The sequence below is a fragment of the Silene latifolia genome, unplaced genomic scaffold (assembly GCF_048544455.1).
Source record: "Silene latifolia isolate original U9 population unplaced genomic scaffold, ASM4854445v1 scaffold_248, whole genome shotgun sequence".
Classification (NCBI taxonomy): Eukaryota; Viridiplantae; Streptophyta; class Magnoliopsida; order Caryophyllales; family Caryophyllaceae; genus Silene; species Silene latifolia.
In genome coordinates, this window is record NW_027413195.1 from 205,785 (window position 1) to 221,374 (window position 15,590).

The 15,590-nt window shown below is 37.7% G+C and overlaps 2 protein-coding genes across 3 annotated transcripts; one reads left to right on the forward strand and one right to left on the reverse strand.

Moving 5' to 3' along the window:
• Window positions 1-5,937: 5,937 nt before the first annotated feature.
• On the reverse strand, window positions 5,938-7,683 carry LOC141639006 (uncharacterized). Its single transcript, XM_074448188.1, has 3 exons — window positions 7,516-7,683; window positions 6,344-7,416; window positions 5,938-6,220 (listed from the first exon to the last, which is right to left on the reverse strand). The coding sequence occupies exons 1-3, from the start codon at window positions 7,681-7,683 to the stop codon at window positions 5,938-5,940; spliced, it is 1,524 nt and encodes a 507-aa protein (XP_074304289.1).
• Window positions 7,684-9,056: 1,373 nt separating this feature from the next.
• LOC141639003 (uncharacterized) lies at window positions 9,057-12,559 on the forward strand. Of its 2 annotated transcripts, XR_012542329.1 has the most exons (4): window positions 9,057-10,040; window positions 10,406-10,825; window positions 11,658-11,799; window positions 12,084-12,286. XR_012542329.1 is itself a non-coding variant. In XM_074448186.1 (3 exons), the coding sequence occupies exons 1-3, from the start codon at window positions 9,407-9,409 to the stop codon at window positions 12,245-12,247; spliced, it is 1,218 nt and encodes a 405-aa protein (XP_074304287.1). In that variant the 5' UTR covers window positions 9,062-9,406; the 3' UTR covers window positions 12,248-12,559. The 2 variants fall into 2 exon arrangements, 1 of the variants encoding a protein (XP_074304287.1); XM_074448186.1 differs by lacking the exon at window positions 11,658-11,799 and having other exon boundaries at window positions 9,062-10,040; window positions 12,084-12,559.
• The last annotated feature ends 3,031 nt before the right edge of the window (window positions 12,560-15,590 follow it).

Consider the following 15,590-nt stretch of genomic DNA (forward strand, 5'->3'; position numbering starts at 1 on the left):
ATTAATGTCGTTTTAAATCTTATTTCAGTCTGATTTCTTCTCGGACCAACTTTTAATTTAAATGACATTTTTTTTTGTAAGCAAAAATGGAAAATCGACTTTTGCGACATTGATATATGGACTGTGTTTTTATTTAATAGACAAGTTGATTATTTAACTATATTTATCCTTTTTATTCTTTTATTTGAAATCCTTAGCATAATTATTATTATTATTCTACCATTGTTTATTTTACAACAAAATGGAGAAGATATTTTGGTTATTATCATTTTATTTGGTTGGTTTATTGTTAGGCAAATAAGTAGATTTTATACTCTCTTTTCTTATTTCATATCCTCCTAAACACTCTTTTTTTTTTCTACATATATTCTTATTCCTTTTTCTTTAGAAAACGAAAAAAAACAAAAATCAAACCCTACCGTGATCAACGTACGGTTTTTCGAAACAAAAATTTACGTACGTGCTTGCTTACCACAACTTCTTTATATCCGTATTCTACGTACATGCTTGCCTTCTTACTTCTTTATTAAGATCGATCTTCCTTCATCATCCGTTCATCCTATTCTAAGGGTAATTATTGCCCTTAATCGTTGTCATATATTTAGTTTTGGTTTTTATTTAATTAGTATATGATTTAATCATATATGAATGTTTATTTTTGGGGGATATCGTCAAGATCCGTACGAGAACGAGTATTTCATCGATTTGGAACGCGAATAAGAGGTAACTCTTAAGGGCATGACTCGGCATTTCATTAGTTATTGTTGAGTAGTTGCTTGTTTTTTATCATTATCGTTGTTTTAATTAAACTATGATATTTAATTTATATATTTCGAATATTTGTTCTCATGACACGAAATTTTCTGATATTTCATTATGTATCAAAATATATTTTACTTATGAATTTATCATATTTGGTATTGCTTTTATTAGATTTAATGTTGTTGTTATAATCGCAATACATCGATTTCAAGGGTTTTAAATTACTAATCATGGTATAATTTCGTTTTTTATGATTTTATTCTGGTCCTATGGAAAATTTTAATACTTAAGATCATAAAAGTTTCGATCTTTTAATCGTATTACTAATTATTATGATTTATACAATGTTTCAGCGGTTTTGATGTTTATTAGGTATTAATTCGTTCTTGATTTTTCTAACTTACGAAATCTATTTTATTAGCTCTGATAATGCATTATGGAATGATATAAATTTTGTTAAAAATTATTTTGGGTCGAATTATATTTTTAATAAATAAAATACAGTTATGGTTGTTTTCAGAATACAATTTTAATAAATAGTATTTACGATTTTTAGTTGCTAGGAAAATTATTTTTGGTGTTTCTACTTAACTTCAAAATGTTACAAATTTTCTTGGGTACCGTTCTGGTCAGAAAATATTTTTAATAATTGACAGGGTGTTTTGCGGTTTTTACGATAATCTTGTTTTTAATTCGGTTCATATATCAAATGAGCATATCTTTTTACGAAATTTTACATGCTAGTCAGAGATTTTATAAACAATACTCACGTTAAATTTCATGAGTATCGAAGTTAAACTTGATTTTATAAAAATAAAACACTGTTTTGGTTAAACCGAGTAAATAATGGTTTTGAAGTTAATTTATGGAGAAGGGTATTATGGTCATTTTTCATATGATTCCAGAATGTGTTAAGAGCCTGTTTTATAAGAAGTATTTGACTAAAATTATTTTATCATTTTAAATAATGGATTACTATTTAAATTGGACTACCAAATTTGGTAATAAGATAATGACTTTTATTTTCTAACTTTTTAAATGACATTGGTTAAAACGTAATACATTACTATTTTCATAATATTTCTATTTTGAGAAGGTATTTACTCTAAGTAAGATTCTATTTATAAAAAGTTACTATTTTTAGAAATTGCCTTCTTGGAAGGTTTCCTTTTTAAAGGATTTGAATAATACACTTTTGAAGTGGTTTTGAATACTTATGGAACAGTTAGGTGTAAGGTTTAGAATAATAAACTCAGGATGTGGTTAGTTTTGCCATTAGATATAGAACTGATGATTGTCATCGGTGGTCGTCTGGGAGTGTTGCACCCCAGGAGTTATGTACATACACTTAGACTAGGGCCTCGCACTGCGGAGTAAGAATGCCGCCCTATTATGGTTGTGGAACCGCGGTACTTTAGCATAGTCCGAGTGAAAATCTATACTAAGATACAAAGCTGGTTTTTCATAAGGAGTATTTGATATTGTATCTTATACTTTAATGTTTTTGGATTTGATTTTGATTTTCAATTGTTCAAGTGCTTATTTATGTTTTTAACATTTTATAATGTATTGAGGTTTCATATTTCAAGTAATTATGGTTTTAGCATTTGTTTGGCTTTAACTTGATGAAATGTGGCTAGGAGAACGCCTGAGTTATTCCCCACTGATTGTGGCTGTTATGTATATAACATGGCAGGTATTTGCTTTGCTGGGATTCGAGGAGTGAGCTAGCGAGTAGTTGATCCTACTCTTTTTATTTTCGTTTCTTTTGGATTGTTGAACCATGTTTTTGGAGGTTTTGATTTTTAGCCCTTTTTAGCAAAAGTGGCAATTGTATCGACTACCTTTTTGGGAATGTTTCCCGTGGATTATATTTATTTTAAACTGAGTTTGGTTTTTTTAGTTTTATCATTGTGTATTTAATCCCATTTGACAGTGTTTCCGCCACTGTTTTGCACTAGATTTTGTAGGGGATTACACCTGATGATATAAAACGCAGAAGCAATTAACAAATTTAATGTGACAACTTAAGACTCAAATTTCAGCAACTAACAAAAACAGAATAGCGAAAACAAAAGGCTTGTTTTTGTGATTTTATGACGCAATAACAGCAGCAATACTAATAAAACAACAGGTGAACAATAACGGATGAATAGTGACAGGTGAACAGTAACGGATGAATAGTATGACGGTGAACAGTAACACGGATGAACAGTATAATCACGAAACAAGAAAGGGATATTTAGCCTTGAGATTCTACCTGAATTCGTAGCTAATAACGAAAGAGTTTGGAGCCCGAACAACAATCACGAAAGACTTGAAATACGTTCTCAATTTTAGGGTTTGGTGATCAAACTTGAAACGAACAGCAATGTCACGCCTTATATAGGCTTACAAATCAGCTAATAAACTTGACCTAGTATCTCCTATGAGATATTATTCTTGCTTAATAAGAAATAGGAGTAAATAAAAATATCATAAAAAGAGATAAGGAAATAACAGAATAGGAAATAATAGGTAAACAACTCCACACGCCTAAGCTGCCAGCTCCTTCACGCCCAAGCTAACACGGACTCTCAATAAATAGAACCCCGATTCCTTGGACTTGGAAATGTGTGCCCAAGTAAGTCCCCATTCGAGAATTAGTAACAATCAGCTCTTGTTCACTTGTTGGCCTAATTGTAACCTCCTCAGCATCCATAAGCGCATTATCCCCTCCCTCTTGAAAGGGAATTGACCTCAATTCGGACAGCCCTTCATCATCTAAGTATGGCGAGAGGTCTCCCACATTAAATATAGCGTGGACACCATAGTCACCAGGAAGCTCTAACTTGTAGGCATTATCATTCACCTTCCCGACTACCTTGTATGGACCCTCGACTCGAGGCATAAGCTTGTTTTTGCGCTTTCCTGGAAAGCGGTCTTTCCTCAAATGAAGCCAAACCAGGTCACCTGGTTCAAAAAGCCTAGGCTTACGGTTCTTATTCGATTTCTTCTTGTAAGCCTCATTTGTCGTCTCTATTCGCTTCTTAACCTGTTCGTGTAACTTCAACATCAATTTCAGCTTAGATTCAGCATCCTTGTGCACCAACTCATCACTAGGAAGCGGAATTAGATCAATAGGCAGGTACGGATTAACGCCATATACTACTTCAAAAGGAGAGTGCTTCGTGGCTATGGTTAGAGTTAGGCTGTATGCAAACTCGGCATGAGCTAGCTTCACATCCCAACACTTTTGTGTCTTGCTAACCAGCCCACGAAGTATAGTGCCAAAAGTACGATTCGTAACCTCGGTTTGGGGATGATGTGAGGTACTAAATAGCAACTTCGTACCCAATTTCCTGCACAAAGTGTTTCAGAAATAGCTTAAGAATTTCGAGTCTCGATCAGACACAATTGTTTTTGGGACACCATGTAAACACACTATTTCTCGGAAATACAAATCAGCCACATTTGCAGCATCGTCGGTCTTGTGTATTGTATGAAATGTGCCATTTTCGAAAAGCGATCAACCACAACCTTTATAGCATCCTTACCCCGCTGTGTTCTTGGCAAGGCGACGATAAAATCCATTGATACATCCTCCCAAGGCCGATTAGGAACCGCTAAGAGCTGATATAAACCCGGCTTGAACTTACTCTTTGCGAGATGACAAGTAGCGCACTTGCTCAATAAATTCTGTATATCACCCAACATCTTCGGCCAATAAAAATGCTCGTGTAAGACTTCGAGCGTCTTTTGAGTACCGAAATGACCAGCAATGCCGCCACCATGAGCCTCTCTAACCAACAATTCTCTAACTGGATGCTTAGGAACACATAAACGATTTCCCTTCAAGAGAAACCCGTCTTGCAGTATGTAATCCTTGAATGAACCAGCAGCACATTCATTGAAAATTTCGCCAAAATCAGCATCGCTTGGTAATACTCTTTCAACATCTCAAAACCAAGTAGCCCTACTCCAAGAGTTGTAAGTAATGCATACCTGCGAGATAACGCATCAGCTACCACGTTACTTTTAGCCTCCTTGTACTTGGATGAGAAATGAAATGATTGAAGAAACTCGACCCATTTAGCATGTCGTGGATTAAGTTTTTGCTGCCCGTTAATATATTTTAGAGATTCATGGTCAAAATGCAATATAAAATGATTCGGCCTCAAGTAATGGCTCCAATGATCCAAGGCTCGAACAATAGCATAGAATTCCTTGTCGTATGTCGAATAATTACAGTGAGCTCCACCCAATTTCTCTGAGAAATAGGTTATGGGACGCTTTTCTTCGACAAGAACATCCCCTATTCTGACACCACTAGCATCGTACTCAACTTCCAATGGTTTTGCAAAATCAGGAAGTGCAAGAATCGGTGCTTCACATAGCTTCTATTTAATCAACTCGAAAGCTCGTTGGGCTGCTATACCCCAAACGAATGAGACCTTCTTCAAGCACTCGGTAATAGGACTCATAATGGTACTAAAATCCCGAATAAAACGACGATAAAATGAAGCCAACCCATGGAATGAACGTACCTCAGTCACGGTTGTAGGTATTGGCCAAGAACGAATAGCTTCTACCTTAGTCTTATCCACGGATACCCCATGCTTAGAAACGACATAGCCAAGAAAGACAACTTCATCGACCAGAAATGAGCACTTCTCGGTTTTGCCATATAATTTTTGAGCCCTTAATACCTCAAAAACAGCCCTTAGATGACGCAAATGCTCATCTATGCTTTTACTATACACGAGTATATCATCTAAATAAACAACAACGAATTTGCCAAGAAAAGGTAGTTTGAGTACCTCGTTCATTAGTCTCATGAAGGTGCTAGGTGCATTCGTGAGCCCGAAAGGCATAACCAACCACTCGTACAGGCCTTGCTTGGTCTTGAACGCGGTTTTCCATTTATCTCCTTCCTTCATTCTAATCTGTTGGTGTCCACTTCGTAAGTCAATATTCGAGAATACCACTGAACTATGAAGCTCATCTAACATATCATCAAGTCTCGGGATGGGAAATTGATACTTAATGGTTATGTTATTGACAGCCCTGCTATCGATGCACATTCGCCACGAACCATCTTTCTTTGGAACTAACAAGACCGGAACAACACATGGACTTAAGCTCTCACGCACATAACCTCGTTCCATTAACTCATTAATTTGGTGCTGCATCTTCTTATTCCTCGGAATTACTTCGATAGGCAGCCTTATTAGGTAATGGAGCCCCTGAAATCAAGTCAATTTGATGCTCGATCCCTCTAATCGGTGGCAAACCAGTAGGTAAATCATCCGGGAATACATCTGCAAACTCAAGAAGCAACTCATTGATAGCATCGTGCTCACTTACTTGTGGTTGGGGCTGATTTAAGGCTATGAGCGCATAAACACAACCACCATCGTCGAGCTCCTGTTCAATCTCCCTTTCGTTAGCAAACATGGTTAAGCTTGGCTTCTTACCCCTGCCCGAATACATGGAAGGAATAGCCTTTGGGGTCATAGGCTTCAATGTTACCTTCTTACCATCAGAGAACAAAGTGTACTCGTTACTCCTCCCATGGTGCGTTACATCCTTATCAAATTACCAAGGACGTCCCAAAAGCAAATGGCACGCATCCATAGGTATAACATCGCATAAAACCGCATCCTTGTAAGGACCCATTGTAAAATTCACTCGGGCCCGTTTCGAAACCTTCACTTTACTACCGTCATCAAGCAAATGCAAAGTATAGGGCTTTAGATGCGGTGTAGTCACGAGAGCAGGCTTTTCAATCAACTCCGTAGGAACAACATTGGTGCAACTCCCACCATCGACAATCACGCTACACCACTTATCACCAACCTGACATTTTGTGTGAAAAATATGATCTCGCTGCTCTACAACTACCGTTTCAACCTTAGAGTGCAACATACGTCGTAAGACCAAAGTATCATATGTAGGAGCTTCATAAGACAACTCCTCATTCTCGGCCTCCTCATCTTCGTTCAACACAAACAATCCCTTCTCCTCAACAGCCAAATCATACGATAGCTCATCACGCGAATTCATGGCTTTTCGTAGAGTAACAATCCTTTTATTAGGGCAATCACTTCGGAAGTGACCAAACCCTTGACATTTGAAACAACGGACCTTGGCCAGGTCTTTTTCTTTGCTACTCGATTCAGGTTTGTCGCAAATGAGCGGTTTGGGTGTGGGGGCAGGCGTGACTACTGTAGACACGGAACCACCAGACCTAGCTCCCTCGGGTTTAGACCACGCATTACTCTTCGGGGTGAAACTGGTGCTAGAACGACTCACTTTATTCTGTCTTTCAACTTTCGAACATAACTGACACAGCATATCAAACGAATCATAACTCTGTAAATCCACCGTGAAAGCGATGTTCTTGTTCAGCCCCCTACAAAACCTAGCTATTTTTTGTTCCTCCAATTCGTCCATTTCACTCATCAATGAGAGTTTTTCAAATTCAGCAATGTAATCGACAATTGACAAACTGCCTTGGCTTAATTCAGCAATTTTTCTATAAATATCGATTTTATGGCTTCTCGAAACATACCTCTTTCTGAGTTTTCGTTTTAGGGCATCCCAAGATTTCAGTTTCTCCTTGCCATCCCTTGCTCGTTTGGTCTTAAGATTCTCAAACCACAACGACACATTCTTCACCGATTTCAAAATAGCGAACTAGCAATGCTTCTCGTCAGGAACATCCTTGAACTCGAACATCCTCTCTATGTTCCGTTCCCATTCAAGGTACACCTCCGGATCTGTATTACCTTCGCATTCTGGTAACTCCGTGACCTTGAATTCGTCCACAGGCCTTGCACTCTCAAAACGCCTAGCACTACCAAAATTGCGAGCCCCTAAGTCAGGGTTTGCGCACAACAATTCATGCAACTGCTGCAGTAGATTGGCATCGTCTCCCATCGTCCTTGCTCTGATTACCACAAATGATATAAAACGCGGAAACAATTAACAAATTAAATGTGACGATTTAAGACTCGAATTTCAGCAACTAACAAAAACAGAATAGCGAAAACAAAAGGCTTGTTTTTGTGATTTTATGACGCAATAACAACAGCAATACTAACAAAATAACGGGTGAACAGTAACAGATGAATAGTGACGGGTGAACAGTAACGGATGAATAGTATGACGGTGAACAGTAACACGGATGAAAAGTATAATCATGAAACAAGAAAGAGATATTTAGCCTTGAGATTCGACCTGAATTCGCAGCTAATAACGAAGGAGTTTGGAGTCCGGACAACAATCGCGAAAGACTTGAAGTACGTTCTCAAATCTAGGGTTTGGTGATCAAACTTGATCGGGTTTTCTGAGTTTTTATTAATCGATGAATGAATGAAACGAACAACAATGCCACGCCTTATATAGGCTTACAAATCAGCTAATAAACTTGACCTAGTATCTCCTATGAGATATAATTCTTGCTTAAGAAATAACAGTAAATAAAAATATCCTAAAACGAGATAAGGAAATAACATAATAGGAAATAATAGGTAAACAACTCCACACGCCTAAGCTGCCAGCTCCTTCACGCCCAAGCTAACACGAACTCTCAATAAATAGAACCTCGATTCCTTGGACTTGGAAATGCGTGCCCAAGTAAGTCCCCATTCGAGAATTAGTAACAATCAACTCTTGTTCACTTGTTGGCCCAATTGTAACCTCCTCGACATTCATAAGTGCATCACCTGAACTCGAAAATAAAGATGAAATAAGAAATGAGAATTAGAATAATGGAGAGAGAGAGAGAGAGAGAGAGAGAGAGAGAGAGAATTAAAATTAATGAATTTGAAAATTAATGGAGGTGTTCATGAACGAATTAGAAGAACATACAAGGAAGGTGTAAAGGCAATAAAGGAAGTAAAATACAACTTAAAATGGATAAGTGTGATTTTTTGTTTTTGCTTTCTTTCCTGACGTGATAGTTACTTGTAATCCGAATTAACAATATCGGTAACAGTTTTTAAAGAAATATTACTTTGATAAAGCTGACAAAATTTGAATGATAAGTGATATCAATTATCACAAACCTTAAAAATAAAAGGTGGAAATTGCAAAGAATATGGTGGTGAGAAAATGAAGAGAGGTTCGGTGGTTGTTGCCATGTTGGACCTTGACCATTTTATTATAGCGTTGGCTCTGTTTTTGGTTGTTAGCTGCGAATCTGCGCATCCTCCATTTAATTTGGTGTTGATTACGCGATGTCAGTATGTCACAAACTCACACCTATCTTTCTTTTTAACCAAGAACATACCCAGCCTTTTCTTCCTATTCAAGTTTCGGCATTGTCTTATTAGTTTGTTTTCCCTCCAAGTCATCATCACCTAACCCAAGCGGGACTATACTAGTTTGCTTTACCATTCTATCCCTCCAACCTTTCCTTAACTTGGCTATTTCCTCTGTATTCTAGGGGTACATTTGACTTCTCACTCTCTTCTCCTCCCTCCCTCCTCTTACATTTCCCCAATCCCCATATTAATAATAGATCTCCAAACCTCAACGATCCTTCCAATACCAAAACGCCTCGTTTTCATATCATTCCATTCCTTTCTTCTCCTTCCTCTTTTCGCTTCCACTTCCCTCTCTTTCATTCTTTTTCTCATATATTTTTCTCACGTAAATCATGCCATCACTCTCCGTAATACAGCTTGATCGATTAATAGAACCTGGGCCAACAACCAAAACCGCCCACACAACGTCGTTTCCCAACCTCGACCGCCGTAATACCACGTCGTTACCGCTCGACATTATCGACACTCTGCCACCTCATCGCCCTTGTAATCCCGTCGCAACTACGCCGCAATTTAACAACAACAACGATAATAATAATAACAATGTGACGGTAATACCTCACATGAGTCCTTGGCTATATAGCGCACCGGAACAAACACCGCTTCCTATATCTCCAACGTCCTCGTATTCGCCATCTTCGCGGTTCCTCATAAACCACAAGCGACGTGGGCCCCGCCTGGCCAAAAGCATTTACGACCAGAATGTGATTGGAGAAGTGGAAGCAGAGGAGAAGTTGGTGGCTGTTGATAATAGAGATTTTGTGGTAGAGGAGGAGGAGGAGGCGAATGAGGGAGAAAATGGAGGAATGACGGAGGTAGGAGAGGGCAAAAATTCGACACAGTCGCGGGAATTAATGAGGTTTTGGAGCTCAATTGATGGTTGGGACGAGTCGTCTTCTGCCAATGTAGCTACTCCCATGGCGGAGTTTAGTACTCCTATGGCTGATTTTTATGATGCTTGGGAAGGTATCCTTTTATTCCTCTCCACCTCCACTCCTTTAATTTGCTCAAACATACATGCATTCTCGCGCTTTAATCTAAGAGGATCATTTGTGCTTATAGTTAAATGGATGACAAATGAACAATATTACATTTGGATGATCAAGTTATCCATAAAAAACCTTCTCAATATAGAAACACAAATAAATGAATGAGACACCTTACAAGTCAATTAGTAAAGAAATGACCGGGACGGAGGAAGTATATAGCAAATGCAATTCTGTGGAGTTTACAAATTTGTCTGTTCCAACGATAACCCTTTTGTTTGTATTATATGCGTTGTTGCCATGGTTCATTGTAACAAGCCTAATGTTATTTTACATATGTTTTAGAACTATCTTCTGATAGCGGACACCAAGCTGCTCAACGCTCTCTCAGTGATGCTGAGACTGAGCTAAGGGAATTGAGGCTCACCTTGTTGATGGAGATTGAAAACAGGAAGTTAGTAGAAGAAGCTTTACATAGTATGCAAAGTCTGTGGCAAATACTGAAAGATAAATTAGGAGCCGTTGGCGTAGTTCTCCCACCTGATCTAGCAAATCTGGGTCTATCTGAAGATATTTGTCGACAAATCCAATTGTTACGTTTTGTTTCAGAATCTATTGGGAAAGGGATTGCAAAAACTGAAGTCGAGGCAGAGATGAAAGCTCAACTAGAGGCCAAGAACTTTGAGATTTCTCGTTTAGGTGACAGGTTACACTATTATGAGACTGTCAACAAGGAGTTGTGTCAAATGAACCAGGAAGCTGTTGGTGAGTTTAACTTCTTATTCTTGTTTCAGATGAGACATTGATCGTTGCTGATCGAATATAATTAGACTGAGTTATCCTGATTGAGCTGCTGCTGTCATTTGCTTATATGATTTACCCTATGTCCCTATACTGCGACTTTCCTCTTTTCTGATGCACCATGTAATTATGTTGTCTTGCTTTTGCTTTTGTTGATATTTGAAGCTTACTTCCTTGTTTAATATGATGATTTCATTGCCACCAAACTTAGCTGATATAATTTTTACTTCCATCTGTGTTGTTCCATTATCATTGGCTGGAATGCTGGATGTTTTAAGGTTACATGCTTAAGCAATGCTGGTTTCGTTTCCGCCAAGCTTAGTTGATACAAATGAGAAAGAATACTGCACCGGTGTAGTTTAGTAATGATCGGCTGGGATCTTTGAAGGTTCCTTGATGAATCTTCTGGTTTCATTGCCACCAAATTGTACAGAGTGGCTGATTTAATCTAGAAACTCTTGTACCAGTAGTGTAGATCATTGAATGGGATATTGTCATTAACGTTTCAACAACTGATGTGGTGAGAAACCACGTAACAATAGTTTCTCAGGTTCTCAGTGTGGAAGGGGGTCTGATATACGTAGCCTTGGCCCTGTGCGAAAAAGGTGTCATGTCTAGTTCACAGTGTATGATGTCAAAACAATTCAGGCCCATTTCTATGATTTCACATCTGTTTACAAATCTGTTGGGAAATAAAAGAAAATTTATCAGACAAAGTAAACTAAAATCTCTCTGATGGCTTCAATAGCAATTCTTAATGGTTCACATGATGTGTGGTTTTTTTTGTTGATTGAAGTCTGTTAATTAGGTGGGGCTGGGAGATCAATCTATATGATGATGATGATGATAACGATGATGATGATGATGATGATGATGATGATGATGATGATGATGATGATGATGATGATGATGATGATGTTAGCTATGAACCTATCGTGGTGTGCTTTTATGCTGATCACTATTTTGCTTCATTGAGAGTCAATTACACGGGTGTGTGCTGGTGTTGAGATATTGAGAGTCAATTTGGCTCAGCTGGCCTCATATTGCTGTGCTGATACATTGATTGACGACTAGTTGTTAATTCTGGCCATCTATATATGTATTTCATTCGAGATTGTTAGTGTTGGGATTATTTCAGCTACAAGTATTTATTTGTTGGTCGGGTTTTTGTTTTTCTTGTTGAACTGCTGAGTTAATAATCTCCACGCACAATTTATTGCAGAGAATGCACGACGTGACAGGCAGATTAAGAAAAGAAGACAGAAATGGGTGTGGGGATCAATTGTTACAGCGATTACGCTTGGCAGTGCTGCGTTGGCATGGTCTTCCCTTCCCAGTGAAAAAGGATCATCTTCGACCAAGCTTCCAGAAGCTTCTGAACAGTAATGAACGTCCGTCCTATCACTACCCTATCTTCACCAAAAATTTAACTACAAAATCAGGTGCTCTATTTGGTATGCTATAGTTGCATAGGTATCTGCTATGCAGAATGTATAGTTCTTGAAATAATTTACTTGTTTTTGGATTACCCTCCCCTGTGGCTACAGTGGAATCATACTGGATACCAGGACATCTGAGAGCCCTCGATGTTTTTTTTTTTATATAAAGGGGCTAAAGTTTTTATATTTCAAGAATCAACCATTTATACTATGATTAACTTAGCATGGTTTTCAGATAATTTACGGAGCATAAACTTCATTTCCCCTGGCTTTAACTTATTAAATTGATCTTCAGGATTTTCTCTTGTTTTGTTATCAAATACGGAGTAACTTGGAGGGAAATTATAGAATCCATTTCCTTGATTTGAGATAAACTAAAATTTGGAGGGAGAAATCTCTCCCTTTGTTCAGTTCTTGTAAGAAACTGCACCTGCATAACAATTTACTACATGGAGACAAATATTAGCATTTACTGATCACATATTGTCAATGCTTAGCTTTTCTATGATTCATAACTTGCGTTGCTTGATATTATTCGAAAATGAAATTTATCACACGAGTTGTCATGTTATCCAATGCAGTTGTTTTGACAGTAATTAAAGTTAATTCCGACTACATGTAAGAACCATCCCCATTTTCGGAAACCGTTTCGTTCCAAGTCAGAATATTCTGGAATCGGTCACTAGATATTTTCGTATCAAAGAGCTTTAGTAAAATACTTAATCACTATCTCAAAAAGCAAAATTTTATCTATTCCGTCAATCCGCGTGAGTTGAAGTAGGACACCTAGGTAGCACGGTGAAGAAACCCAATTTGATTAAGCTAGTGTTGATGATGCCTTAAGACAAATTAATCTCATTTGTTATTTAATTGTGTGCCTCTTAAGTTTAACCATGTAGCATGAAGCTCCAATTGTCAATTCAAGGTTATCAAGAATGTCATCATGAAGATCAAAGATGAAGATAGTCATTAGTGCTAATGTCATGTGTTGTAAGGTGATCGTTTAACACGAATTTACGTTTAGGTGCAAAAACAACGAGTTGAGTCAGATTAATTAAGGCTCGTCTTTGAAAGAAATATTTGAAAATATTTGAATCTTTGTTAAATTGCTTTCAACTTTCACAAATGTTTTTCAAATTATTTTGAAGTCTTTTAAAGAATATAGAGCTTTCAATGAGTTCTAAGGAGTTTTTTGCACAATAAGACACTTACTATAAATGGGTTGTTTGCTTTTACATTTATGGAAATGTTTATGGTTTCCATAAACACAACCATTTATGCTTGTTTCTTGTTGAAAAACCCAGCCTATTTTTGTATGTGTGCACAATCTGATTTCTTGCAATCTTAGGCACCGATTTCTTGAGGAAGAATACTCGGTTGCTTGTAGAGGAATTCGGTTGGCTTTGCATGTTGCCCAAACAAACTACTTACATTATTTTAATCACTTGTGCTTATGAGTGTAAAATATTTTAATGTAAAGTATACTACTTGAACATTATAAATAGCTTGCTTAATTCATTTTTACAAGTGTGCAACAAACGAGTTTTAAACTGAAAAAGACTTAAACTTTCAATCGAGTAAATTAACTTTGCAAAACCGTTTATCATTTTCAAATCTTTGAATCTTTTGCAAGTTTGTTTATTCATCTTTTGAGTCTTTTACTTGAGTTTTTTGTTGCACCTAGTCGTTTTAGTCGTGTTCAAGGATCCCGTGTTTTGTACTTAAACTTTATCTCTTCCGTTCAATTGAGTGAACAACATTGAGATAAGTGGTCTTGTAACAAACGGGTAGAACCAAAAAGTCTTAGGATAGAGTTATCCTTAAGCACGAAGTCTTCGAAGCGGAGTAGCTTTTGAGCATGAAGTCTTTCGGCGGAGTAGCCCAAAGCAAGAGTCTTATTGCGGAGTAGCTTTAAGCAAGGAATCTTTCGGCGGAGTAGCCCAAAGCAAAAGTCTTGGAAGCGGAGTAGCTTTTAAGCATTAGCAACCGGAGTAGGTTGGGGAGTTGTCTTATTATTCGGGGTGGTCTTAGTTTGTATGAGTTTACTTCTGAGACGTTTAATAAAATAGCGCTAGACGTAGGTCGCGGAGTAGTGACCGAACCAGTTTTAAAAACATCGTTAGTCGTGTCTATTTTATTTTATTTCCGCTGCACACTCTACTCACGTTTTTATCTACAGAATCAACTGTTGAGTACATCTTGTAACTTCTTCGCTTTTGAATCGTTGTTGAATACTTCTAACTCTCTAGTTCTAAGTATCGACTTCTCCTTTCATCTAAGCATTGTTTAAAGTGTTTAAGAGTTTTTTAAAGAAGCTTTCATTAAGCTTAAATTTTAAATAGACACCTAATTCACCCACTCCCCCTCTTAGGTGCCCTCGTCCTCGACTCTTCAATTGTTATCAGAGCCTTGTGCTCTTGATAACTGGTTAACTACCAGTGAGTTGATCCTATAGTCATGGACGGGAAACATACTAAGTACCCTATCTTCAAAGGGGATAACTACTCCTGGTGGAAGCACCGTATGGAACACTACGTCAAAAGTACGGATTATGAGTGTTGGGTCATTATTCAAAAGGGTCCCCTTGCTATATAAGTTCGACTCGATGGGAACAGTCCGTGAAAAGCGAGGAAAGTTATGTCGAGGCTGACTATCGTAAAGTCGAGAAAAATTCTAAAGCCATGTCCATTCTTCAATATGGCATCAGTGAACAAGATATCAATCGCATCTCCGGATGTACCTCGGCTAAAGAGATTTGGGACACGTTAAATCTTGCTTATGAAGGAACGTCCCAAGTCAAGAAGCATCGTATTGACCTTCTCATGCAACAATATGAGATGTTCAATATGATGAAAGATGAGTCAATTAATTGTCTTTCTTCTCGCTTTTCTAGTATTGTTAATGAACTTAAAGGTCTAGGTAGAGAGTTTGAATCCGAGGATATAGTCCGAAAGATCCTTCGTAGCCTAAGTGATAAATGGCAACCGAAGGTGACGGCTATTGAGGAGGCTAAAGATCTGTCCAAATTGTCCCTCAATGAGCTAATGGGCTCACTCATGGCACACGAGTTAAGTCTCGCAAAGCGCTCGGGTGAAAGTTCCAAAGCTAGAGGTTTCGCTCTCAAATCAACCTCAAGTGATGAGGAAGATGATGGAGATGACGAGCAAGTTATGTACTCAAGTAACATGGCGGATATGATCAATAGTCACAATCCTAAGAAGTTCAACAATACTAACAAAAAACGTTTTCAAAAGAAGAGATCTTATTCCACGGTGGCTTGTTTCAAATGT